This window comes from Lactuca sativa, chromosome 5, assembly GCF_002870075.4.
Source record: "Lactuca sativa cultivar Salinas chromosome 5, Lsat_Salinas_v11, whole genome shotgun sequence".
Classification (NCBI taxonomy): Eukaryota; Viridiplantae; Streptophyta; class Magnoliopsida; order Asterales; family Asteraceae; genus Lactuca; species Lactuca sativa.
The window spans coordinates 164,735,011-164,761,182 of record NC_056627.2 but is presented as its reverse complement, the minus strand read 5'-3'; the positions used below and the strand labels follow the sequence as shown (position 1 = coordinate 164,761,182).

The following is a 26,172-nucleotide window of genomic DNA, read 5'->3' as shown; positions in this document are numbered from 1 at the left end:
CTACACCCGAAAGTCCTGTAGCACCCGAAAGCCCTGCTACACCCGAAAGTCCAGTAGCACCCGACATTCTGGCTACACCTGAGAGTTCTGTTGCACCCAAAGGTCTGAACCAACCTGAAAATCCATATGATTCATCATCAGTCGAGGGGGAGAATTCCGATATGTTCTATGATGACGATAGTCAATCTGAATTGGAAGAAATGGTCAACGCCGAATTGGATCCATCCTATGATCCAAACTATCCTCCCCTCATTAAACGGACCAGAGATCATCCTGTATCTCAGATAGTGGGTAATGTATCTGAAAAGGTCCTGACCCGATCCCAAGTCAAGGCAAAGCAAACCTCCCTATTTTCCAAAGTAGAGTTCTGCATGTATAATTCCTTCGTATCCAAAATTGAGTGGAAGACCGTCAATTCTGCTCTTGACCATTCTGATTGGGTTCAGGCTATGCAAGATGAACTCAATGAATTTGAAAGAAAAAAGGTATGGCGCCTCATTCCAACACCTAAAGATTCCTCAGTCGTTGGTCTTAAATGGGTATTCAGAAACAAAATGGACAAGGAGGGTAATGTGATTCGAAATAAAGCTCGTCTTGTGGTGAAAGGATACTGCCAGGAAGAAGGAATTGATTACGAAGAAACTTTTGCTCCGGTAGCAAGGCTGGAATCTGTTCGAATATTTCTTGCCTACGCTGCACACAAGAACTTCGAGGTCTACCAAATGGATGTGAAATGCGCCTTTCTGAATGGAGAACTTGAAGAAACGGTTTACGTGGAGCAACCTCCAGGATTTGTGAATGAAAAGCATCCAAATCACTGTTACATTCTAGACAAGGCAGTTTATGGTCTGAAACAAGCGCCTAGGGCATGGTATGAAACACTAACTAAGTTCTTAAAGACGTCTAAATTCAAACAAGGTTCGGTTGACCCAACCTTCTTTCGAAAGAAGGAAGGTAACCACCTTATGATAGTTCAAATCTATGTCGATGATATCATCTTTGGCTCAATGAATCCTAGCTTAACAGCTGAATTCAGAAAGCTGATGGAGACTAAATTTGAAATGAGCTCAATGGGTCCGATTAACTTTTTCCTTGGTTTAAACATTAGACAGGGACCCGAAGGCATCTTTATCAACCAGGAAGCATATACCAAAACTCTTCTTGCTAAATTTGGCATGATGGGAGATTCAAAGGTCAAAGTTCCAATGGCGTTCGACACCAAACTCACACCATCCTTGGAAAAACCTGCAGTTGATATAACGCTATATCGACAAATGATTGGTTCCCTGATGTACCTCACAGCTAGCAGGCTCGGTATAATGTTTTCTGTGTGTTATTGTGCTAGGTTTCAGGCGAATCCTCGTGAAACCACACCTGCTAGCAGTGAAAAACATACTCCGATATCTGAAGCGAACCACCTCTCTCGGTCTCTGGTATCCATCAAACTCAGGTTTCTTTGTTCAAGCCTACTCCGATGCAGACCTTGGAGGATGTGGTTTAGACAGGAAAAGCACTACAGGAGGATGTCAATTCCTCGACGGAAAATTGGTGAGCTGGCAATCTAAGAAACAAACATGTGTTTCACTATCTACAGCCGAAGCAGAATATATTGCAGCCGCTTCTTGCACATCTCAAGTGATTTGGATCCAAAGTCAACTCAGGGATTACGGACTCAACATGAAAAAGATCCCACTATATTGTGACTCAGAAAGTGCAATTAGGATCTGTCATAACCCAATACAACATTCCAAAACCAAACATATTGCATTGCGGTATCACTTCATTAAAGATCACGTAGAAAACGGAAACATAGAGATTCATTTTGTTCGAACTACTGATCAACTGGCTGACATCTTCACCAAAGCTCTTCCTAAAGCAAGTTTCAATAAAATTCTACAAGGGCTAGGTATGATGGAATCGGAGTCAGTACCAAAAACTACTTCTCAAAACTAAAAGTTGGTAGCGAAATGAACCGAACGTTCGGGTTCGGTTCCCGTGAGTGCCGAAATGAACCGAGCGCTCGGGTTCGGTCCTATTCTCTTATCTTCGCTTCTCACTTAAAGGTAGTTTCTTTGGTGGTAAACTTTTGGTTGTAAACTTTTGTACTCTTATTTCTCATTTCTTTCTTACTTTTTCAAAGTTTTTTTAACCGAAATGAACCGAGCGTTCGGTCTATTTCGGGTTCGGTTCCAAAGTTTTTTTTTTTTTTTTATTTTTTTCTTTTCTTTCTTTAAATCAAAAACTCCAAAAATATTTTTGTTTGTTTTTCTCTTTAAATCAAAAACTCCAAAAACATTTTTTTGTGTTCGTTATTTTTTTTGTGGATAATTGTGGAGCAATTCTTGTTCTCACATTTTTAATAGTTAAGTAACCCTAGAAGCATGATGTTGTATGTGTCCAAAGCCTCACCTGATTATGAATAATAGCCTTACTGACTTGGTATATACAACCCTTGTCTTCCTAACTAGGCTTTTATATTTATTCTAATCATGAGCTACCTTACTCTCTTCTCACATGAGATAAGAGTTTTCTGCCTGGTCCTTATTTTACAGCAGAGGTACTTTGGTTTCTTTACACCATCTCCAATACTTTTCTCCATCCTATTTGCCTCATACAAGTAACCCTTGAGACTCTCAGTAATTACCACTAAGGTTTATGGTTACACAATTTCTGTGTTTATGATCTTAGCATCGTGCCACTACGTGCTAAGTGAAACCCACAATTCAATACCTACTATGCATTGACGGTGAACAATTAAATTTGCTCTAGTTTTCACTAATGAATTAACGAAGTCACTCATGGGGCTGTACCTTGAAATCTCTAAATTTTCTTTTTGTGTGATTCTTACGAAATTGTTAAATCCCATAACATTTCTTCCCTTAGAATCCAGTTTTTTTTTTTTTTTTTTTTTTTTTTTTTTTGAGATTTCACCTAAAAGTATTTTCCACATGCCACTTAAATTCTCTTCACACCTACTTTTTCAACAGACTGCATTGGTCTCACAAGTACTTCAGTTGATTTCTGTCTTATGTCAAGATCAGGAATTCTGAACTGAAGCGAAAACCACCCACATTAGCCTTATTAAAAGATGCCTTTCAACACTTCTTAATAAGTGTTTGATCGTAATTCAACGGGAAACCACACAAACACTTTAAGGTCTCTCTTGACTTTGAAGGAAGAGATTCGTGCCCGGGATCTATTGTTTCGTGTCTTTATTGACATCACAATTTCCCACATATGTATTGCTTTATTTCTTTTCTTTTACACTCTATGCACGAAAATCTTTTTGATTTTCCATAATTCTGGTTTCATTACTTACAAGCAATTTTTGGCTATGGGATTTAACGTTATAAAAGAGATGTGGCTCACAATGTTACACGTGGTTATTTTGCTTTATGACGACAGCTCACTCTAAAGGGATAAGTTGCTGACTCAGCCGAAAGTCCAATCGGTTTGATATTTCAAACGGCGCTTGATGGGAAGGCGTGTGAAGTGGAACCGTTTTTGACATTCCAAACGGCACCTGATGGGAAGGCGTGTGACATGGGACAATTTTTCTCTCTCCTGCGTAATCATCGGGGCTCTAAACTGTCACGCGTCAATCACCTAAGGAAACTCTTCGCATTTCCCTTGAAGATTTGGGAACATATTTTTCTCTCTCTTCTTACCACGGTATAAAAGGTAATTTCTACCATAATTTGCCTCTTTACTGCACCAAACCTTCAGAGAGCAAGAAAAGCTTTGATTCTTCTATTGTTCATCATCCCTCCCAAATTATTCTCTTCAATGGCGGACTCATCATCAGTTCATGCTACTTCTCACATTCTGCCAATCCGTCCTCAACAAAGTTTGATTATTGACCTCACTCCTCAAGTTTACGATGCATTCGTGTTGCCAGAGAGGCTGAGGCGACCGATAGGAAAATGAAGGAGGCTCATGACCTTCTTGAGAGTAGGAAAACTCTTTTTCCTCCTTGGACTCTTGAGAAGCTTTTGAAAGAGGCTATTGAAACTCCCAGCATTCTGTGGCTCGAACCAGTGATTTCATTGGATCGTATCAACTCTGTCGATTCTCAGTTCGACATGCCACTGACCCGAAAAGCCTTCATCTTTCATGCCTTTGATAACGTTGCTAATGTCCCTCATCCTCATCCAAAGGTTGATAGGGAACTCGTCGAATTCTATCTGAAGTCTGCTCAACCACAGTATCAAACTTGGAGCGCTCAGAAGATCGTCAATGTTCGGGTCCTCAAGCCGTTTCGTGAGGGGAACTTCACGAACGTTTGATTCAAAGTGCTGAGAGGTTCTGCTAAAACCGAACACGCGATATCACTTGCTGATCTTCCCAACCTGAATCCACATGACTGGATTATTTTGCACAACATCCTCCTCACCAACGAAGCTGAGTATGGTCCAATTATTGATCACTTCAAAAGGATGCTCGTATGCTACATTATGGAGGTTGTCAAGATGGATCAGGAGATCGCTAGCATCTTCAGGAAAAAGCCTACTATTTCTCCTATAGGCTCTGCCAGTGATTTGAACATGATGCAGATGAGAAGAATTGACCTGAAGCGGAATTCTGTCATGTTTACAAGGAACGAAGGCCAAAAATGCCTGTTCGCCTTGGCTGACAAACACCTTTACACCACTGCATGCTTGGAACATGTTCTAGGTATCATTCATCGATGCAAGCAGAATTCAGCAGACGACAAGAAGTACTTCAATGACATGATTTAGTGGTACATTTGATTCAGACAGACTATCCTTGCTCTCATCCCACGTCTGTTTGATATCACTAAGAAAGTTCCTGCAGCTGGACCCAGCAAGCCGAAGAGACAGTCTCGCTCCAATTGACGCAAATGGGGAGATTGTTAGGTCCAGAAGGTGTTGCGTCTTGGGCTCGCTATTTAGTCCATTTAGTCTCTGGTATGGGCCTGTCCATCCGTGAGTTATTTTATAGGGTTCTGTATTTATAGGTGCTTGCATGCATCCTAGTACGTGGGATTTTTGGAAATTATTTTGTCAAGCATTTGATCTTTATCTTTTGTAACCCTAATATCCTCTATAGCGGAAGTTCTTAATCGAGCTCTGCTGAGGATTGAATCAATTGAATCATTCGACATATTCAGATTCATTCTTGTGTTTTATATTGGTGTTTTTCGCTTTCGTGATTTATCTGTTATAAGATCTAAACGATCAAAGAGTTTCTTAAACTCATCAAATTGTATTATGCTACAAAATATAACTAATCAATATGATTCCAAACAAAATTTTCTTTTAATTAGGGTAAAGATCCTAAATGTTGATGAATTATAAGAAAGTTTGGTAGTAGAAATCAAAATTAGTACCTCCAAATCAGTAAGATTGCAATGATGGATGAATCCAAAAGTATAATCATAGTATGTGTAGGTGGTAACAATGCCATCGGTTGCATTCTGACTACTACAGTCTTCAAATTTGAAGAACACATTAGTGTTTTTTTTGACTTAATACATAACAGACTTAATTAATTCAGAAAGAATGAGTACCAAATATGAAACCAACAGACCACATGTCAACAGTTGTTGAATAATGAGTAGCACCCAAAAGGACTTCTGGAGCTCTATACCAAAGGGTCAATATCTGAAATGATACAAGTTATTTAGCAATCTTCAAATTAACTTTTTTTTTTTTAATAATTTTAACCGTTTTGTCAATCGAAATGGTACTTTTTTTAAGAATTTTCACCCAAGAGGATTGTCTTCCCATCTTTGTTTACACCTTGCTTCACATCCAACAACCTGTTTGATTTCGTTAATCGCAGTCAAATCCAAAACGAATCAATACCATTTCGATTTGATTACTAAAAAACCATAGATAGAAACATAAATTGGATACGCATAATATAAACCTAAAACCCAAATAAGAGTGATTCAAATCAAAATTCCCGTTAGAATAATCAAAATGGAAACCAGTTGCAGATTCATAAAAATTCAAATACCTTGAGAAGAAGAAAAGCGCAATGGGAATAATCTTTGGTAGTGAATCTCAATTTCAAGTTGTTAGTGACAAACACGATGCATGAGATGAATTGATGGAGAAGAACATGGATAGAAATTGGAGAGATCATCGGCTCTTGAGGAGGAAGAACATGGATATAAATTGGAGAGATCATCGGCGCTTGATATTATCTTCATCAGAGAGAGAAAGAGGAAGAGAGCAATCCCTATTTTGGAGGAAAAATGGTTATAGATGGTAACAAAGGCGTATTTGTAGTTCCCTTTTGTTACGATGACATCAGCGAAATTGATCCAATGGTTTAAAATAATCAATGAAAAACATTGAAGGGGCCAGATTGTTTGAGGTGATGTAATTAAGTTTCTGCTTTAATATATATATATATATATATATATATATATATATATATATACATATAGATAATCTAAAAGGTTTTTTTTTTTGATAAATTAGTTTATAGCTTGTTAACTTATGGTGGTGAGAGAAAATAGTTTTTTTTTTAATATTTTTGAATTAGAAATAAGCAATAAGCTATAAGCAAGATGATGCTTATTAAAATTAGCTTATTTAGCTTATCCCCAACCCAAATAAGCTGATTTTTAGTGTTTCGTATCCAAACACTAAAACTTAGCTTATAGCGATAGGGATAAGCAATAAGCTATAAGCTTTCTCTTTTTTTCCCTATCCAAACACCCTCTAACTATTATAATATCTTAAAATGTAAGTAAATGATAAATTTAAAAAAAATATTATTATTATTTTTAAAAGAAAGGCCAAAAAAATTCAAAAATAACCTAAATATCCACAATTTTTGTAAGTGAGCGTCTCAAGAATGTCAACGAGGGCAAATGTGACGGGATTGCATTCCCCGCCTCCACCCCTGAAAATTTTCCATTCTCCCACCTGCCCCGAAATTTCTAGCCTCCCCACCCCCATCATTGCCTCCGAATTCATTGATTACCCTTGCCCATGCCCTCGTTTCCCCGCCCCCGATTGGTTTTGGGCTATCTTTTTATTAGGCTAAAAGAAATTGTTTTTTAGGCTTTAAAAATCTATTTTTTGGGGTAGAAATAATTATTTATAACATAATTTTACATGTTAAAAACGAAAATGTTATAACATCTTAAAAACATTATACTAACAACTTAAAAAGATAATTTTTTTGTTAAATTTTGGAAGCTCAAATTATTGCTATTATATATATATATATATATATATATATATATATATATATATATATATATATATATATATATATATATATATATATATATATATATATATATATATATATTAACGGAGCCCCCATGGGGGATTCAGGACATGACTACCCACCTCGTCCCCGCCCCTAAAATTAAAATGAGGGTTAACCTTGCCCCCGCCAACACCCCCACCCCCGATTTTTTTAACAAATATCTCCCATACGGGATCAGGGCCCAACGAGACTTTTAGATATCCCTAGAGCGTTTAGGTGGCGGTCGAAAATCAAATTTTTTGTCCAACTTTGAATATTCATAATTTTCATATGAAACTTGTCTGAGGTGATTTTATTTTCATAGTGTTTTTAATTTTTATCATAAGAGTTATCTATGAACAATATCACACTCCAATTTTGGTGATCGGAAAGTCATATATATATATATATATATATATATATATATATATATATATATATATATATATATATATATATATATTAATTCCAAGGTAGAAAACTCAATGAAAAATAGGAAAATTGACCCAACTTTGAACATTTATAACTTTCGCATATGAACTATGTTTTAGTTGATTTTTTTGTTGTGTTCTTTGTAACAACGACTATCTATGGACATATTACACTCAATATTTGGATATCAAATAGTCGTATTTTCCAAGCTCAAAAGTAGGACAGTTTATGTTTTTTGAAAATTTTCCAAAGATCGCCTTTTTTTTATATGTGTATCGGGGCGTCGTACTTCTTCTATGTAATTTTATTTGAATAAGGATATAACGAGTAGGCTTAACATAAAAGTGGGCATTAAACTTGGTTTCATTATAATTATTCAATTACAATAGGGGTAACACGACCATTACCTCATTTAGTAATTCCCATTATGGAGGAGGCAGTAGAGGATTCACTGATGGAAATAGTGTCCGTAGTCACAACAATTGGTAACATTATTGTTAATAACACAGTTCTTTCGGGTTACACGTAAGGGAATATATAAGTACTATTGACATGATAGTTTTATTAGGGGTCTAGTTTGTTAATTGATTAAGTATTTAATTAATTAATAAGAAACTTGTAGACTTAAGGGGTTTAACTTTAAAGATCTGAAAGTCAGATCTTTAGTATGATTACCAAACTTATGGATAATTACTTAGTGACCAAGTAATTATCCCAGAAGGGTTCAAAACCCTCCCCTATAAATAGAGGAACCTTAGGAACTAATTTTAAGTGATTCCAACCCAAAAAAATTTCCTGGCCTCTATCTTCTCATAAAAACCTTGATTTACTCCAAGTTCACATCTCGAATATTCATACTCCGCGTCGTGAAGCCTACGACATAACCCTAATTTTATAGGGTTTACTACTTTGTGGTTTGAGGATGTCATGCATTGCTGGATCTGCTTCTTGGGTGAGACTACAAAAAAGAATTCTAGTTTGGACTCTTAACAATCCTCTCTCTCAAGAGCTTGGTAGTTTTCAAAGAACTACAAGGGTATGTATTGTTGATTCGTCTTTATTTTGAGTTGCACTAAATTTGGTTGAACATGGATTTGACTATTGGGTTTATGAGTTATTTGTTTTGTTTTGTATGATTCCTTTGTGCGCCTTTATGGCCAAAAGATCATCATAACCCAATAGTAGTATCAAAGCCACTTGTTCACGTCTAACGCATATTGATTCTCGTTCTGTTTATTATAACCAAATTTGCATCTTAGTAAAATGATTAGATCGGGTTACTAAAAAAATTAAATCGTTTTAAAAGGTTTGGTTTAATATGAAAAATGATTAGGGTTTTGATCCACTATGTTTTTGCATTATCATGGCATGAAAGGCTCTCTTTTGCGGTGCGATGGCGAGTTTAATCTGAGACCCTAAACAAAAAATTGTGCCACGATGTTTTCTGCTTCATGACACTATTTTGTTCGTAGGACATGGTGCAATGGCTCATCCTTCGTGGCGTGTAGTCACAATTCTGCATTTGAGTCGGATTTTACAATCTCATACAAATTTGTTGGTTTTACAAAAATTGGAAATCACTTTGTTTGTTGTTTTAATTGTTTAATTTTAAATTATTATGTAACATAGGATTTCTGAGTATAAGTCTTATGCTTTGCATCTGTTGAACCCATAAGTGACCCTCCAACGAAGCTCAACAATAATATGTTGATCGAAAGCTATTATGATCGAAGGAAAGTGAGATCCGGAAGGTGCATGTTCTGAAGGAGGTGTGTAGACCAAAAGAAGTTGACTTATGTTTTGTCTTTTTGTTATAGAAGTTAATGAAGGTGTAATGTCCTAAAATTTATAACCAAAAATTTCATTTTTGTATTAATAAAACCATCAACCAAGCATGTTTATAGAAATCATAAAGGAAATTAGAGTATGTCAACAATCATCCAAAAATACATCAGAGTCAAATAAGGCGGAAAATCATGGTGTGTGCGATGCGATCATCTCGAGTTCTTCCCCTTTGAACCGGAAGTACCTGAAACATAAACTGAAAATCGTAAACACAAAACTTAGTAAGTTCCCCAAAATACCGCATACCATACACATACGTCCGCTCAAGGCTGTACCGGGTCTATTTCACCCATGAGTTTATTTCAACTCAAATATTAGCTCAAGGATGTACCAGGTCTATTTCACCCCCGTGTCTATTTTAACTCAATCAATATTTTTTAATTGTACGAGTCTATTTCACCCCACATATAGATAGAAAACAAGCATACAAGCATACAACAAGATTCACAAAGATAGCAAGCACATACATCCCTAGTGAGAGACTTTACAAATTCCAAAACTTGAGGGCAAGTTTTGAAAAATTCAAAAAACTTTTGGATTTTCATAACTTATGAGTTTAATTAAGGTTTTAAAACTTTAATGAAGAAACTCTTGAACATCCATAACTTGAGGACAAGTTATGGAGCCCATAAAACTATTTATGAGAAAGACTCGTCAATTATGTAACCTATGAGTTTTTAATGGATCTTTAAAAGAAATGACTTTTGGTGATCCATAACTTGAGGAAAAATTATGGACTCCATTAAAAAAACATTTAGATCAAGAATTAACTAACAACCAATTTGCAAATAATTCCTATGATCTACCAAAACTCATAAGTGTATGAACAATCATATTAACAATTTCAAGAATCATATAAACACATATAAAACTTGAAATTTTGATAATAACCTTGAAATCGGTTTACCATAATCATTACCACATCAAAAAACAGGTTTTATAAGTCCAAAACAGTTTAAGGTAATGATTCTACACCAATTCCAGCACCAAAACTTGAAAATCTGCACTCAGGCCTGCCAAATCGTCGAGTGCAAGAACTGACTTGGCGAGTTGGTTGAATATATGCATGAACTCGTCGAGTTCCATGAGGGACTAGGCGAGTCAACTGGGCAGTGTGCATAAATTCAACATTTTCAGCAATTTTCATCAAGTATAAAGGAAACAAGCCTAGGCTCTAATACCACTGATGGGTTTTGAGCATTCTAACACTCCTATGGTGTACAGGCAACCCTAGAAAACTTGGATCTATGTTTTCTCTATTATACATGCAAATATGATTTTTCCAAGGTTCTCATCCTAACTAGCATACAAAGGAGAAACTATACTACAAAAGTCCTGTTAGATGACATACCTTTTGATGGAGCTTGAAGTCTTGAACCTTTAAGAGCTTAATGCGCCAATTGTTGCACCTCAAATGGTTCACACAACACCAAAAACCCTTGGAATAACTTGAGACAAAGAATACTTATGTTCACTCTTATGAAATCAAATTTTCCCTCTTGTGTACTATACACTAGTGCCAGTTTCATGAACTAAAGGCCTCTTTATATAGTGTGGAGGATTAGGGTTACATTCATGTAAACCATAATACCCATGACCTTTCATTTCCATAGGATCCATGGGTTAAAACTCCATGGACTATCCATGAAAGCTTAGCCCAACCTAAATGAACTTGGCCCATCCTATATATAAGAGTCCATATTTAATTAGTTCCTTTTGATCACTAAATTAATTCTAAATTAATTCTTGACAGGTTAGGTTGGGCACCCAGATATGCCTGACAGGGTAGGCCGGGCACCCAGATATGCCTGGCAGTACGTGATTTGTATGGTGTGTGGTATGATGGGGGAACTCACTAAACTTCGTTCTTACGGTTTTCAGTTTTGGTTTCAGGTACTTCGTTTTCAAAGGAAAGGAGCCGACTCGATCGCAGCACATCACACTATGTTTTCCGCACATGATATTTTTGGGATTATACTCTGATATTGTTTTATGATGACATGCTTTGATTATTGACATACTGGTTTTGACATGATATGTTATTATGGATGTTTTCTTATACTGTTGATTTTATAATAACTTAATTAAAATGAAATTTTTGGTCTTAAATTTTGGGAAGTTACGGGGGGAATGAGGGTGGGGTGGGTTATGGGGGGTGGTATGGGGGGACATGGATTGGACTAATGGTAAGCTAGTCTAGGGTTTAAGTGGTTGCCCATTTAAGATGAAGGTACAACTTAATAACTTGTGACTTTTTATAAAAAGAAGTCAAACCTTTATAAACTTTTGGTATTTTTATAAAAATGATGACGTTTTTATAAAATAAATAAGGTATAAAGGATGTATAAAATATTTAATTTGAATTATAAAAATTCAAATCATTATAACAAACATTATTATCAAAATAATAATACGTTACATGAAAGTTAGGCTGAATTTCCAAGTTTGTTTCGTTAAAAATTTGGTGTTTAACCGGGTATAAACTTTGTCGCATTTGGTGAGGAATTCACCAAAAATTTGTGTTTATAGCCTTTGCTATGAATTTGCCACGTAGTGTTAGGTTTATGAACTCCACTACATTATGTTACGAGTATTATTTATTCTAAAATAATATATAGCTGAATTATCGAGTTGTTACGTTACTAACCCTAATTAGGGTTTATATTTGATAATTGGCAATCCAGAGAGGTACTTTGTATTAAAATTTGTCAATAGTATATTAGAAACACCAGGGGATATCACATTTCTCCTAAATTTCCAATACTAGACAAGTTGACATGGTTGACGTTTGTTGACTTTGTTTGACCAGATTTGGCTGTTGTCACACATCTGGACACTACAACCATTCTTCCGAAGAAGCTATTCTTGGAAGTCAGGAGAGGAAGGTGCAAACCAACATCAAAGGTCTTCAAATAAATACCTACCTTGCCAGAAGGAGGAGAAAGGGTCATCGAGTCGTCCGTCGAAAATCTACACCGTCAGCCAAAGAGAAGCCGTAAGCATCGCTGAGAAGTTTGAAACCAACTTTTGAAGGAACAATGCCGGATTGAGCAGCCATTAAAACAAGGGGGAAAACAAAGAAAACCCTAGACGAAGAAGAAGGAGAAATAAGAGGAAGAGGTTGCGTTGATAGGAGAAGCCCTTAACCTTATAAAGAATAAGGAAAGGCGGGATATTCAAAATCCCTGACGCAATGATGTAACTGACTGTTATAATGGGCAGTCTCGTCGCCGGAAAAACCGAAGCGACGATTGAATCAGAACTTAACGCGTGTACCAATTAGTTAAGTCTAGAACATCATAGCCAGTCTAGCAACGCTACGACTACTGGACTAGGGGACTTGATGACCTGCCCTTGGCATGAACGAAGAGTCGCTCTCAGATGCGCTAGAGAACTCCCCAAGGCAAGCCGCGCCTAGCAGAATAAGCCCGACGGAACCTCGCGCCCGCAGACGCCCCTAGGAGCAGGGCGGTCGTGACGAAGGCTCGACACCGCCAATGGCACCTTCTACTCCGCGACAAAGTATAACGGCTCCAGGTGACAAGGAGGATGCTCAACGTGTTATCACCTGAACCAATCGTTGGCTATGACAAAATAATGAGCATGATTACCCAATCAACACTCCCGATCCTGTCGGGTCTGACACCCTTGTCCCGTAGGGACTAGCAGAAGGCCTCAATATAAAATGCCTCCTCTGGGACCTTGGAAGGTAAGTTTCTCTCTCCAAATTCACCCTAAAACACATCCAATTCTATCCATTGACTTGACCGTCAGAGTGTTTTCCCGGGGGACTCCTCCCGGAGAACGACTGACGACTTCATCCTGTTGTGACCTTGCAGGTTCATCGGAACAATAAGAGGCAACAGGTGTAGTTGTTTGGTGACCATGTCGCATCACCCAAAAATATTCAACCCAACCTAAAACCCAAATACGCGAAACCCGAGAACCCAAATTGTAATAGCGGGCGGGTATTGGATATTATTTTTCTAAGGAAAAACCCTAGCTACCCCTGTTTGATAAACCCCAGCTACCCAAAACCCAAAACTTCCCATAACACCCCATTCACTTCTCACCTCTCACTCAAATAAACCCTAACTATGAATCCTTTTTAACGATTTATACTTTTGTATATTGGCAGGGCGTTGCTCCACTTTCTCGATTCTTCAATAACAAGGATGAATTCGTGCAGAACTACAAGAATCTCAGCTCATTTAATGAGATTGAGGTGCAAATTATTCTTATACATTCTTCCTGATTTACTAAACCCTAAACCAGGGAAATTTTAAGTGGCATAAAACTGAGATTATATTTTATATTTATAGCTTGCGAATCTTCATGTGGGAATCATACACGCTGTTAAAATTCAACGCTTCAGTTTTCTTTATAATTGGTCATTATCGGCGTTCTTAGAACTTAAAAAGTTTATTATTGTTCTTATCGATCAATTTATCACTTGTTCTGTTATTTCTTTAGACATACAGTTGTCAATATACTTATATGATCAATAAATATTGACTTCCATCTCTTGCAAATGTTTAGGTTTCCCTTTTGAACATTGTGGTGAGTTGAAGAAATGCTGTAATCATCCATTCCTGTTTGAAAGTGCTGACCATGGTTATGCTGGAGACTCTGCAACAGCAGACACAGTAAGCATTTTTGACTCTGACTGTAATCCTCAAAATGATCTCCAGGTTTGGACTCCATTATCTTGATTGAACATCCATGTATCCATATGCTTCTTTTTTACTTATTTCAAATATTTTCTCTTATCTACATGCTTCTTTTACTCGTTTTGAAAGTTTTCTGTTACTTATGTTGAAGCTTTCTCTTATCTATATGCTTCTTTTTACTCATTAATCATTATGAAGATTTCTTATATCAATATGCTTCTTTTCAATCATTTTGAAGATTTCACTTATCTTATTAATCTTTGTAATATAGCATGCTACTCCTACCTTCATTTCTCTTTTATACAAACATTGTATTGTGAAAGAAGAAAAAACAGCTGAAAGAAAATATTATAATTGGGTAGATTTTCGAAAGTAAAATTCCTTAATGTGAAAAAGTTTGGAAGTATAAAAGTGAAATAGAAAGAAATATGACGTAATAAATAAGCAAATGAAAGTATGTTGCTATTTCTTTCATTTCGCCTTTCTTTGAACAAGGTCAAAGTATCAATATTATAATATATTTTTTTTCATAATATTGATGAGATTCTTGAAAGAGCAGAAAAGGTTGAACAGAAAGGTGCTGAAGATGAGGCAGAACATGAATTACTGAGTGCATTTAAGGCAATAATATCACAATTATGAAAATTCTTTTCTTTCCATTGTTATATTTGAATATTACATTATTCTTATTGTAGAAGTGTAAGTTGTTTTTTGTTATGGATGATATTGCTCTTATTGGCTAGAATTTTTAAAATATGTTGTTGTTATAATAGAAGAAATGAAAGTCTGATGTTTTAATAAGCAAATCAATGAAAAAAGAGTTGTTATTTGTTAAGATGAAAATTGCTTTACATGATGCTCTTAAGTATCAAGGTTGCTACAAGAATAATTCTTGCAAAAATATTGTGGATATTCATAAAAAATCTTGAATTGGATCTATGAATGTAAGTGATTTTCATCCAATTTGAAGAATTATTTTAGTTTTATCAACGAAGAGAGTACACGTAACCACTACATATGGAATGTGTTTTGATTATGCCAACACGAGGACCTACAATACAATCACGCTATTAATGAACAACTATTTTTTTTTTTTTTAATAACCATTAATGAACAAAAGATAATAATAGAGCCTTTTTTTTCAAAAGGAAAACAATAACACGTTGAAATGTAATGTACTGAAATGAAAATTTCATGATGCAAATATGAAACTCTTCCAAAGTGTGATACTTTTAACGATGCCCCACTCGTCTATAAGCCCCATCTATTGTTCATTGTACTGATTTTCTTTTTATTACAAATATGGGTGTTATTAGTTTATGTGCGTGTGTGTGTTTAAAATGTAGTGAAGCAAAAGATGATGGATAATCTGGATGATGATGGAAGAGTAGTTCCAAAAGAAGAAAAGGAGGTATTGGTTTGGCTCCCACAAGTGAGGGTGTGGCTTATAATCATCCTTCTTCTCTATCACTTTATCTTTCATTACAACCTCTTATTTCCTTTCTTAAATGGGTAAGAATCAAGTGGATCTTAATATTACAACTTCTTTCTCATTTACTTAATAAAAACTAAATAAATTGATACCCAATGGTTGAAACATATTAGATATTCGAGCATATTTTGCTTTGAGAGCTTTTAGTATCTTTTAACTTTTAGCTTTTAAAAAAAGTTAGAAATAAAGAAAAAACTTCGTCAAGTAGTACAAGATTAAAACTTTTATTTTAAACAAAAACCCATAATCCAAATTCCAAACTATACTAGCTTTTAAGAGCTTAGCTTTTATGTTTTATGTCATTTTACATATTTTAGAAGTTTACAACTACTTTTGTTCAGTACTTTTATACAAATAAATGCTATGTCTTTATATTTCTAGCTACCAACTAATTTTATCAAACATAACTGGAGCTATTATAAAAAAAAGTAAATACATAAGATGAAAAGTATTAACGGACAAAAGAAATGTGTTAGAATCATATAGTGGTTGATTTCAGTGTGAAATATGTAATTATATCGCATAATAATGTTTTGTAGGCTTAATTCAAAAATATCTTTGCTATGCATAATTAAACACATGAAATTAGATTGATAAATAGAGACACTTCTGTAAAATAAACTTAAATAAAATTAAGATATACCATTAATAATAAACTTTGAAATAAAATTGATAAATAGACACTTCTATAAAATAAACTTTGAAATAAAATTGATAAATAGAGCCAATTCAGTAAAATAAACTTTGATAAAATTAAGATATACCATTAATAATAAGCTATATATAAACACATTTTAAATCGACACATATTTTAAACAAGCCTTATTTACCATTGGGAAAACATAAATTAAAAATATAATAATAATAATACCTTTTTAAAATAACATTATAATAAATTACATTTTCAGTTTGAAAAAAATAAATTTCAACTAAATAAATTTATAACTATAATATATAATTTCATTTTATTTATTCTATGGATTCACAATCGATCGTGCTCACAAATCATCAAATACTTTATTTCGTTTCCTATATACTAAACATAACAAAATTAAATTGAATTAAATGGTGATTTGTCATGATTTTAATGGGTATGAATAATTATAGGAATAAAAGATAGAAGTTCAAATAAAAACGATAATGTGAGCGAAATACATTTTTAGTAACTATTAGTAATAAATTTACTATTGGCTGGCTATTGGATTGTAATTTCTCATTTATAAATGAAGATGAGGATGATTAGGTGGCAACGGGAGATACATACATATAGTATTAGCCGTAGGATTCAAAATTGAGGCTCTCTTGAGTTCTTATCTGCTGATGGGACCCACATCATCTCCCGCCCTCTTATAAATTCCGATTCCCTTCCTTTTTGGCTTTTTCATCCGTGTCTTTTCCTTCCTCCTCCTCCTCCTTCACAGAGATCCTACGCAATCAGGTAATTACTTTCATTTCATATGCACTTTGAAAAATTTTACGCTGTGAATCGAGATTTCGTTTATTCAAGCTCATCAGTTTTCCGGATTATGTTTGATTTCTTAGCAATCCGGTTACTTTCACGAACTGTCGTTTTCTTTTTTATGATTTTTGCGCAATCTGAGGTTGATTTTGCTTTAGATTGCTGTAAAAAAGAGGAATAATCGAGTATACTAAACAGAGATCTCGTTCTATCTTGAACACTATGGTTGTTCGTGGTTAGAAATTTAGAATATAAATCTAAAGAATAAACGTAGACTTTGAATCATCAATCCTGATGAAGATTTAATCTCTAGTTTTCAGTTATTGTTGATTACGTATAGAATACAAACTCATAAGAAAATGAAATAATTATATTTTATATGGTAAACTGAACCACTTGTAAATCCCCACTAAGACAATTAAGTGCTAGAAGGTCATTTGATCGCCTAACTTAACTTATAGTACTTATTATAACACTGATTTCCACCTTTTTATGTTAAACATAATTAGTCAATTATTGTGTTTTTGACCTTTTGTGCTTATCTTATGTAGTTTATTTTTGTGTTAAATGCAATCAATAACAACAAATTTTCGTTGATTTGTTTATATAACACCCTACTTTTAACATTTCATTTTGAAATATCTATAACTATGGCGATGTCATTCAAAATACAAAGCAAATTTCACTGCTATAATCCGGTAAATTTCACTTGAAAGTACAATGATGTGATAGAATGAAAAGAAAGTACAACACTATAATATACAAATAAAAGAAAGTATGTTTTTTTTTTTTTAAATTGTTTTTTGAATTGGCGAAAGGTAAGGAAAAGATGGACTATACTTATGCACCTGGAAGGAATCATTTGTTTGTTCCGGGACCCGTGAACATCCCGGATCAAGTACTTCGTGCAATGAACCGAAACAATGAAGACTATCGGTCTCCAGCAGTTCCCGCTTTGACTAAAATTTTACTTGAAGATGTGAAGAAGATTTTCAAAACCACTTCGGGGACCCCTTTTCTCATCCCAACTACAGGTATATTATTTTCTTTTCTCTAGGGTTAAATATCAACATATAGTTACTTATTGCAATATTTTGGGTTAGGTACGGGTGCATGGGAAAGTGCACTTACAAACACCTTGTCTCCTGGAGACCGAATTGTGTCATTTGTGATTGGACAATTCAGTTTGCTTTGGGTGGATCAACAGCAACGACTTGGGTTCAATGTTGATGTGGTGGAAAGTGAATGGGGTGCGGGTGCTAACTTGGAAGTTTTAGCATCAAAACTGGCTGCAGATACTGCGCATACTATTAAGGCTGTCTGCATTGTTCACAATGAGACTGCCACCGGAGTTACAAACAACTTGGCTTCCGTAAGGAAAATACTTGGTAAAATCATTTTGCTTTTTTTAGTTTTTTATCGCATCATATTCATATTATTACATCCATCTAAACTCGCCTTCTTAATTATTTTGTTTTAAGCGACTTAATATGGTAAGTTAAGTGAAAGAGATGTTCCCTTATTTTCTATCTTTTGTTATTGGTCAACCTCTAACATTAGTATGGTAAAATCCAGGAAAATATAATTTACTTTGTCAGTTCCTGTTTAACAACTTTATCGATTTAATCATTTAACTGTTTTCTATAGTAAATAAACGATTATACTTTTTTACTGTCATTGTTTTTATTATTGTCATTAGGATGAAATAATATTATCTCTAGAAACAAGTGGTTTAAATTTTAAAAGTCCTTTTTCTTGTACTTTGTAACTTTTACTAGCTCCTTGATAGTTGTTTTTCAATAAATTTGGGTGGCTGTTTAAAATAAAAATTACAATTTATAACAATCAATAATAATAATGTTTTTTAATTTTGAATGGTAACGTATAATGGTTTATTTACTACATATAAAATAGTTAACTTCTTAATCATAAAATTATGACAGTAGGTAATGATTTTGTATATTATACATTTATTTATACTGATACCAAAATTTGGTAACAAGGAAAAATAGTAATAATTTAGAATAGTCAAAAAAATATGTAATGATTTAATCACACTTGAGAAAACAGTCAACTGATGCAATCGACAGATGGTAATTAAGTACGCTGTGATTTTTTGTATACATTACCGGTATAAAAATAAAAACGGGTTTTAAACGGTAAAAAGTGTATGATCACCACAGATTAATCGATAAATGGTTAATTAAAATACATTGTCCTTTTCTTAATTTTTGTGTATTAAAATAGTATTTTGTTGGGTAAGTAATAAGTTTTGTAAATTTGGTAATATATATGTTAGATCACTACCAGCACCCGGCCCTGTTTCTAGTTGATGGGGTGTCATCAATATGCGCTTTGGATTTCCGCATGGATGAATGGGGTGTAGATGTGGCTTTAACCGGTTCTCAGAAAGCACTTTCCCTTCCCACCGGTATGGGAATCGTGTGTGCGAGCCCTAAAGCCATCGAGGCCTCTCAAACTGCAAAATCACTTCGAGTTTTCTTTGACTGGAAAGATTACTTGAAATTCTACAAAATGGGGACTTATTGGCCCTACACTCCTTCCATTCAGCTTCTCTATGGCCTAAAAGCTGCCCTTGATCTCATCTTTGAAGAAGGCTTGGATAATGTTATTGCAAGGCACAATCGTCTTGGCACTGCCACAAGGTATATAAATTATTTACATTAATATCAACAAACTTAACTTTCTATTTACTTTATAGTTTATACTACTAATAAATAAATATGTATGTGTAATGAAGGCTGGCTGTTGAAGCATGGGGGTTGAAAAACTGCACCCAAAAGGAGGAATGGTTCAGTGACACAGTCACAGCTGTGGTTGTTCCTCCATATATTGATAGCTCTGAAATTGTTAGAAGGGGATGGAAAAGATACAACTTAAGCTTGGGTCTTGGCCTTAACAAAGTAGCTGGAAAAGTCTTCAGAATAGGACATCTTGGCCATGTTAATGACGTAAGCATACATACATACATACATGCATATGTCTATCGATGTTACAAAATTAAGAATTAATAAATGAATGTGTGTGTAGTTGCAACTGCTGGGGTGTCTTGCGGGGGTGGAGATGGTGCTCAAGGATGTGGGATACCCGGTGAAGCTGGGGAGTGGAGTGGCTGCTGCTTGTGCATATCTACAGAACAACATTCCCATGATTCCATCAAGGATTTGAATTCTGTCAGTGTCACTGTCAGTGTCAATTGTGTTTATGTATGTAACTACTGCATGCTACTCCTCTTCTTCAATGTTGATTTGCTTCAAATTAATACCTTTGTAAAGAACACTTAAATATCCTACTTTACTTCAATCATCTTCATTTGTAAATTCTTGTTTTCTCATTACATCCATGAATATGCCTTTGAGTTGAAAAATTATGTGTGACCAAATTCAAATCTATATCAACTACCATCACCCACACAATATTAAATGTGAGCTTGTTGCTTGTTAGTACAAGAGGTTTTGACAATTGACCCACTATGGAAGTGAGACTTGAGAGTTGAGAGCCTACTCATATAGAAAATCGATGGGCTTAGTTAGAAAAGCTCTTTGCTATTATCAATATAAATCTATTGGTTTGCAAAATTAGGGCGATTAGTAAACGATTATAGTGGGATGATCATAATTAAGAACAACATGACACCTTACTATTTGGACTGAAAGTGTTGTGAATCTCATGATTAATTGGGTCTCATGATTAACATGGTCGATGCATTACAACCAAATCCCCTCAAGAATCCTAGTGCCAACCTATTTAAGTGGAGTCTTTCCTCACTTTAAGGGGGTTGAGAGGCATTGATATTCATACTTTAAGGTTTAGCAATCCATTCTTTGCACTTTATTGGTTGGATGTTGATTCTTGCATGTGTCTATTAGATGGAAGCTACTTTGGTTCCTATACCATACATGGAGTTCAACACTACATCATCCAAAGTACACCTCAATCTAAGTTTTACTATAAAACACAATATGGTAGTGATTGTTGCTTAAATACTCTCAAGGATTATTGATAAGAACACTTTTGAGGACATAATCAAATGTAGCTTAATGCTTGCAATTAATCGAAAGAAAGCCTGAAATTCGAGACTCAAGAGGATCTCCAAAAACGAAAATAAGGTTCTAAATCTTCTACCACCGAGAGGTCGGCTCCCTCTCTACTTAGTCTAACGCTAGCTGAAAATTAGGAAGCAAATACTTCAAATGAAAGCATAATCCAAAAAGATACATATCAAAATTAACTAATGATGTTTTTTTTAGCAAAATAACTAATCGCCCCTTTGCAATTTCTTTCCACGCCTCTGATAAGCTTTGGCGACCCAGCCCATTCATATCAACCCCCCCTCTTTATGAAAAATCACCTGGAAATCGGTGTTGAGTATCCTCACGTTCCTCTCATGTAGTTCAAATGGAAGCTCGATAAGCACTTGTTGTCACTAACCACGTTGGTGTCAAGAAAGAAAGGCACGAATACTAAGGTGCTGTTTGGTTTTTTTTTTTTTTTTTTTTTTTTTTTTTTTTTTTAAAAAAAAACCTCTTCAGATTTTTTATTGCTACTGGACGCAACACACACCAAACACTTTTAATCTCGTAGTTGTTTGTTTTTTAGAAGTCTTCAGAGTAAAAAATCTCAGTGCGTGTTCTGTTTGGCGCATCACTTGTATTGCCTCTTTCAACCACTTTTTTTATTTTTTATTTTTTTTTTGCTGAAATCTTTATTATATGTTGCTGAAATATTCTTTTACATTTTTTTTTCGTTTTTTTATATTAAATAATAATAATTTCTTGATGAACATTATTATTTTTTTTGCTAAAATATCTTTATTTTTTTGTTGAAATATCATTATTTTGTTGAAATATCATAAATTATTGCTAAAATGTCATACATTATTAAATTTTCGGTATTAACAAAACTATTTTCGATTTATAAAATCAATTTATTTTAATTTTTAATATCTGCAGCAGCATGTAGATATTAAAAAAACAAACACGTTTCTTATTATAATATGCAGCCGTTTGGTCCACCTCTTCTACTGTAGAGGGTAGCGGAGGTGGTCCACAGACTTCATGAATTTTTTATTAAAAAAACAAACAACACCTAAATAAGTTTTGGAAGGATTTTATTTTATTTTATTAATTGGTCTTTATGTGGCCAATATGCTAATGCCAGTTTTATATGTTTACTATACTATGAACGTGTTCGACAAAAATAGCTGGTAGCGTGTAACGAGTAGCGTTTGATTTTGGAGAGTTTTGTTCAAAGCTTCTCCATGTAGCTTTTGATTTTGGAACATTTTGTTTAAAGTAAAAACTAAACGCTCCTGTTGTTGCCGAACGAAGTTTGTTTTTTTGTTTATTTTTTTTATACAAGTGTTTTCTTAAAAACTAGAAGCCAGAAGCTCCTAAATGCCACGTGCCGAACACGCCCAAGTATTTCTTGAAGCCTATGTTTGAAGGAGAGATTTTTTTGATAAAACTATAAAAGTAATATTTGTTTGAGTAGAGTCGCTCTATATCAAAATTGTCTCGTTGATTGTCTTTTCTTTCCCGTTTGTAGTGTGTTTTTCATTGTAGTTGCATCACACCTTCTTGAGCTACGACACATGGAAAACTGGGTGAATGGAAGCGATGGACGACAATAAACTGAGTGGGCCAGGTTGGAAAACCTGGCGAGTACATAGGGATTTCAATCCCACAATGTGATAATAATGTATATCTCAAACCTGCAATCCAACTATTATCATTAACCCATATATCATATCTTTTAAAACAATTTATCCTATCTCGTCGATTCCCTCGTATAAATCCTATACAACAATCTTACAAGATCTATCCTAAAGGATCAATATGAACAACAATCTGACGACGCTGTTTTGGAAATTCCCTGACAGCAAACGAGGATCAATAAGTACATCAAATGAGGGGAATGGAATAAGTTTCACCATGAACCTCCGTTCGTAAAAACAACAAGACAATTAAGTCAGGGGTGGTTATCTAGATTACTGTGCCTAGCAATGGTATGAGATCATGAGCTATTTTACCCCAAAACTCACCCTATCCAGCAATACAACATCATATATACCTAGTAGTGGTCTATTGCTGACACACTATATTAGGCAGTCTACGAAGTTCCCTCAATTACTTCATGAAAGGAAACTCTGACACATGAAGCTCGTCTGATCACTTCATAAAAGAAACGATGACTCCAAAGCTCTTCAAAATAAAAAGTATGGGTAAATACTAATAAAGTACTCCCGTACGCTCCCATACCCAGACACACAATAGTGTCAAAAAAGGACTTTGTACATGATAGTACTTCTGGCATATTATAGTACCCTATTATGAGTAGGACTCGTACCCTAGAACATAATAATACCCCAACACAAGCAGCACCTAAAACACAGAGTTTTGTAAAAAGAATTGGTACATAGAAAGTACTTTTGTACGTAGGACATACTCCATCGATCATCAATCTCCTCGAACAGAGTTTATACTCTCTATTCCGATCACACACATACCGTTAATAAGATACTACCCAATATCCAAACTTAATTGAACTAAGCATCTCTTTTAAGTCTTATTTCATCACTAAGCAAGCCTACAATGCTTATAATCAACTTTCAATACTAACTCTGTTTCGGAAACACTATCTAAATTTAGTCTACTATTTTATACAGAGTATTAAGTATTAACATACATTTATCTTCTCATTTATAATACTTCTATTATTAGTATCTTGTAAATACATCTCAACACATATAGAACCATGCCTGGTTCGTATAGCGTATATCATCAAATATACATATAACACAAATTTCCAGATAATAATCATATAACTCACATATAAAATTTCAACATATATTTAATACTTTTATTAATACTTGTATTAAAATCATGTTCATGAAAGGGACTATGCACTCACTTGTTAAATTGATGACTCGAAATTCAGACAACGATTCGCTTCTAGCAATTGCCTTTTTCTGTTGACGAAACCTAGTATTATTATCACTAAGTTTTAGTCTAAGATTGCGACTAATTAGTAGTCTAGATTCATCATTAACTCAAAGTATACTTTCATGATCTATCAATTAAGGAACAACCAGGTAGGATCATATCAGAGGTAGGGTCCATTTGGTATACGAAGTATACTGTTTGGAAATCCCACTTTAAACACCTTACTAAATCACAACCTAGACATCATCCATGTAAGTAGATCAATCAATATAACGACTTGGAATCACTTATAAATCTTGTTTATAGTTTCATAATAATGATAATGAACTTAAACATAAGTTATACTTAAAGTATGGTAGCCATAACTCACTTACAAGGGGGTTTAGCAAAGAACTGGGCTTTGCGCGGACAGAACTTCTGAGGCGAAAGATCTTCTTCTCAGGGCCTTCTGGCGCTCCGGGACTCGCTTCTAGAACCTAGTAGGTTATAGGGAAAAATTTGGAAGGGTTGGGGTGTTTGGGAGAGAAGGTTTGAGAAAGTGTGAAGAAAAATGAGTGATCCGCGCCTCTATTAATAGGCTGGGAAATTGGGTTACGTGGGACGTAACTGAGATGTACGTTGGGCGTAATCGATATACAGGGGGTACCAAGCCCTACGCTGGGCGTACCGGCTCCATGTATAAGCATCACATGCGAAACCATGGGGAGGAAGGTGTGACTGAGATGGTGCCACGTGTCACCTTCGGAACTTAACCCCAAAATTAATTATCTTCCAAATTCTATAACTTTCACATACGAGCTCAATTTTTGACATTATTTATTTCCACGCGTAGGTAGCGAAGTGATCTACAACTTTCGTTTAGACTCCATTGGCTAATTTTGACTTTATTTTTAAAGTTATATTTTAACAGACTTAAACAGTTAAAGTCCGTTAAAAATTCATAACTTTGTCATTCGACGTCCGTTTTCGAATTTCTTTATATCGTTGAGCTCCTATTAACGAGATATTCAATTATCATTTAGGTTGTGTCGGCTAATAATCGATCGATCTGAAATTCGATTTTCGGGCTGTGAACTGCTTTGCTAAATCTTAGAAAAATCATAACTTCCTCAAACAAAGTCAGATTTGGATGTTCTCTATATGCACACTCTCAGTTTAACATATACTATGACTTTCGTTTAGATCGCTAGGGCTAAAAAGTATTTTTTCAAAAATTTTCTTTTTACGATACTCCGCGTCGTGCTGGTTTTGTCGCAAAACTTCGACGGGTCATAACTTCTTCGTTTTAAGTCGGATTTCAGCGTTCTTTATATGTATGAAATCCTTGTGACATATACTATAACTTTGGTTCAGATTAATTACTCTAAATAATCTTCTATCGAAAACTCATTTATAACGCTTATTGTCTCTAAATTGACTAGCCCGAATCTGCAGGCGTTACAAAAATAAACTCACAAAACACTGTCTCTATCTGACACATGAAATGTTATGTAAGCAAAGTACTTCCAGGATAATGATCACAAATATAGACAAAACCATGAAATGGTGATTAAGGGGTATAAAATGGGCTGATTTGCTCAAGCGATCCACGAACACAAAAATTACACTATACTTCACCGATTTTTGTAACCCTTCAATAAAATCCATACACAGATCTTCCCAAATCTATTCTGGTAATGCTAACGGTTGCAACAGACCCACCGACACCAAGTTTGAGTACTTGTTGCATTGGCACACTGCACATTCCAAGATGAATTTGGCCACATCCTTCTGTATTCCGACCTTAAAGAATGCTTTCACGAGACGTTGATATGTTATTTGCATGCCATCGTACCCCCCGGTCACCCCCATTGGAATTATTGAAATAAACGTACCACCTATTTAGATGTATGCGAAAGTACTAAGTGAACCTTGTAGCGCACATGCCCTCTTAGAAATGACATAGCCGACCATATATTTGCTAGGGGTTTCTATTTTTTTTGGATAGTGGCCAATTTTGGTTCGTTAAGAAAGTTGGATAGAAGTTTACTCCCGTGGCTAATCTCGGACAACGTGAGTTCCGCCATGGATACCCCC

General features: G+C 34.9%; 1 protein-coding gene and 1 long non-coding RNA gene across 3 annotated transcripts; both read left to right on the top strand.

Moving 5' to 3' along the window:
- The first annotated feature begins 13,549 nt into the window (after positions 1-13,549).
- LOC111881127 (uncharacterized) lies at positions 13,550-14,986 on the top strand. 2 transcript variants are annotated; one of them, XR_006192493.2, is made up of 3 exons: positions 13,559-13,735; positions 14,050-14,201; positions 14,740-14,986. It is a non-coding gene; the product is annotated as an uncharacterized LOC111881127 (long non-coding RNA). The 2 variants fall into 2 exon arrangements; XR_002846681.3 differs by lacking the exon at positions 14,740-14,986 and having other exon boundaries at positions 13,550-13,735; positions 14,050-14,260.
- A 1,967-nt stretch (positions 14,987-16,953) lies between these two features.
- LOC111881126 (serine--glyoxylate aminotransferase) lies at positions 16,954-20,472 on the top strand. The gene is made up of 6 exons (XM_023877518.2): positions 16,954-17,110; positions 17,950-18,165; positions 18,235-18,519; positions 19,431-19,797; positions 19,893-20,103; positions 20,183-20,472. Exons 2-6 carry the CDS (start codon positions 17,961-17,963, stop codon positions 20,318-20,320), a joined length of 1,206 nt encoding a protein of 401 aa, XP_023733286.1. The 5' UTR covers positions 16,954-17,110; positions 17,950-17,960; the 3' UTR covers positions 20,321-20,472.
- Positions 20,473-26,172: the final 5,700 nt, after the last annotated feature.

Coding starts and splice junctions, on each gene's coding strand:
- LOC111881126 (XM_023877518.2), top strand. CDS start 17,961: ATGGACTATACTTATGCACCTGGAAGGAATCATTTGTTTGTTCCGGGA. Junction 18,166..18,234: donor TTTTCTCATCCCAACTACAG/GTATATTATTTT, acceptor ATTTTGGGTTAG/GTACGGGTGCATGGGAAAGT. Junction 20,104..20,182: donor ATCTTGGCCATGTTAATGAC/GTAAGCATACAT, acceptor ATGTGTGTGTAG/TTGCAACTGCTGGGGTGTCT.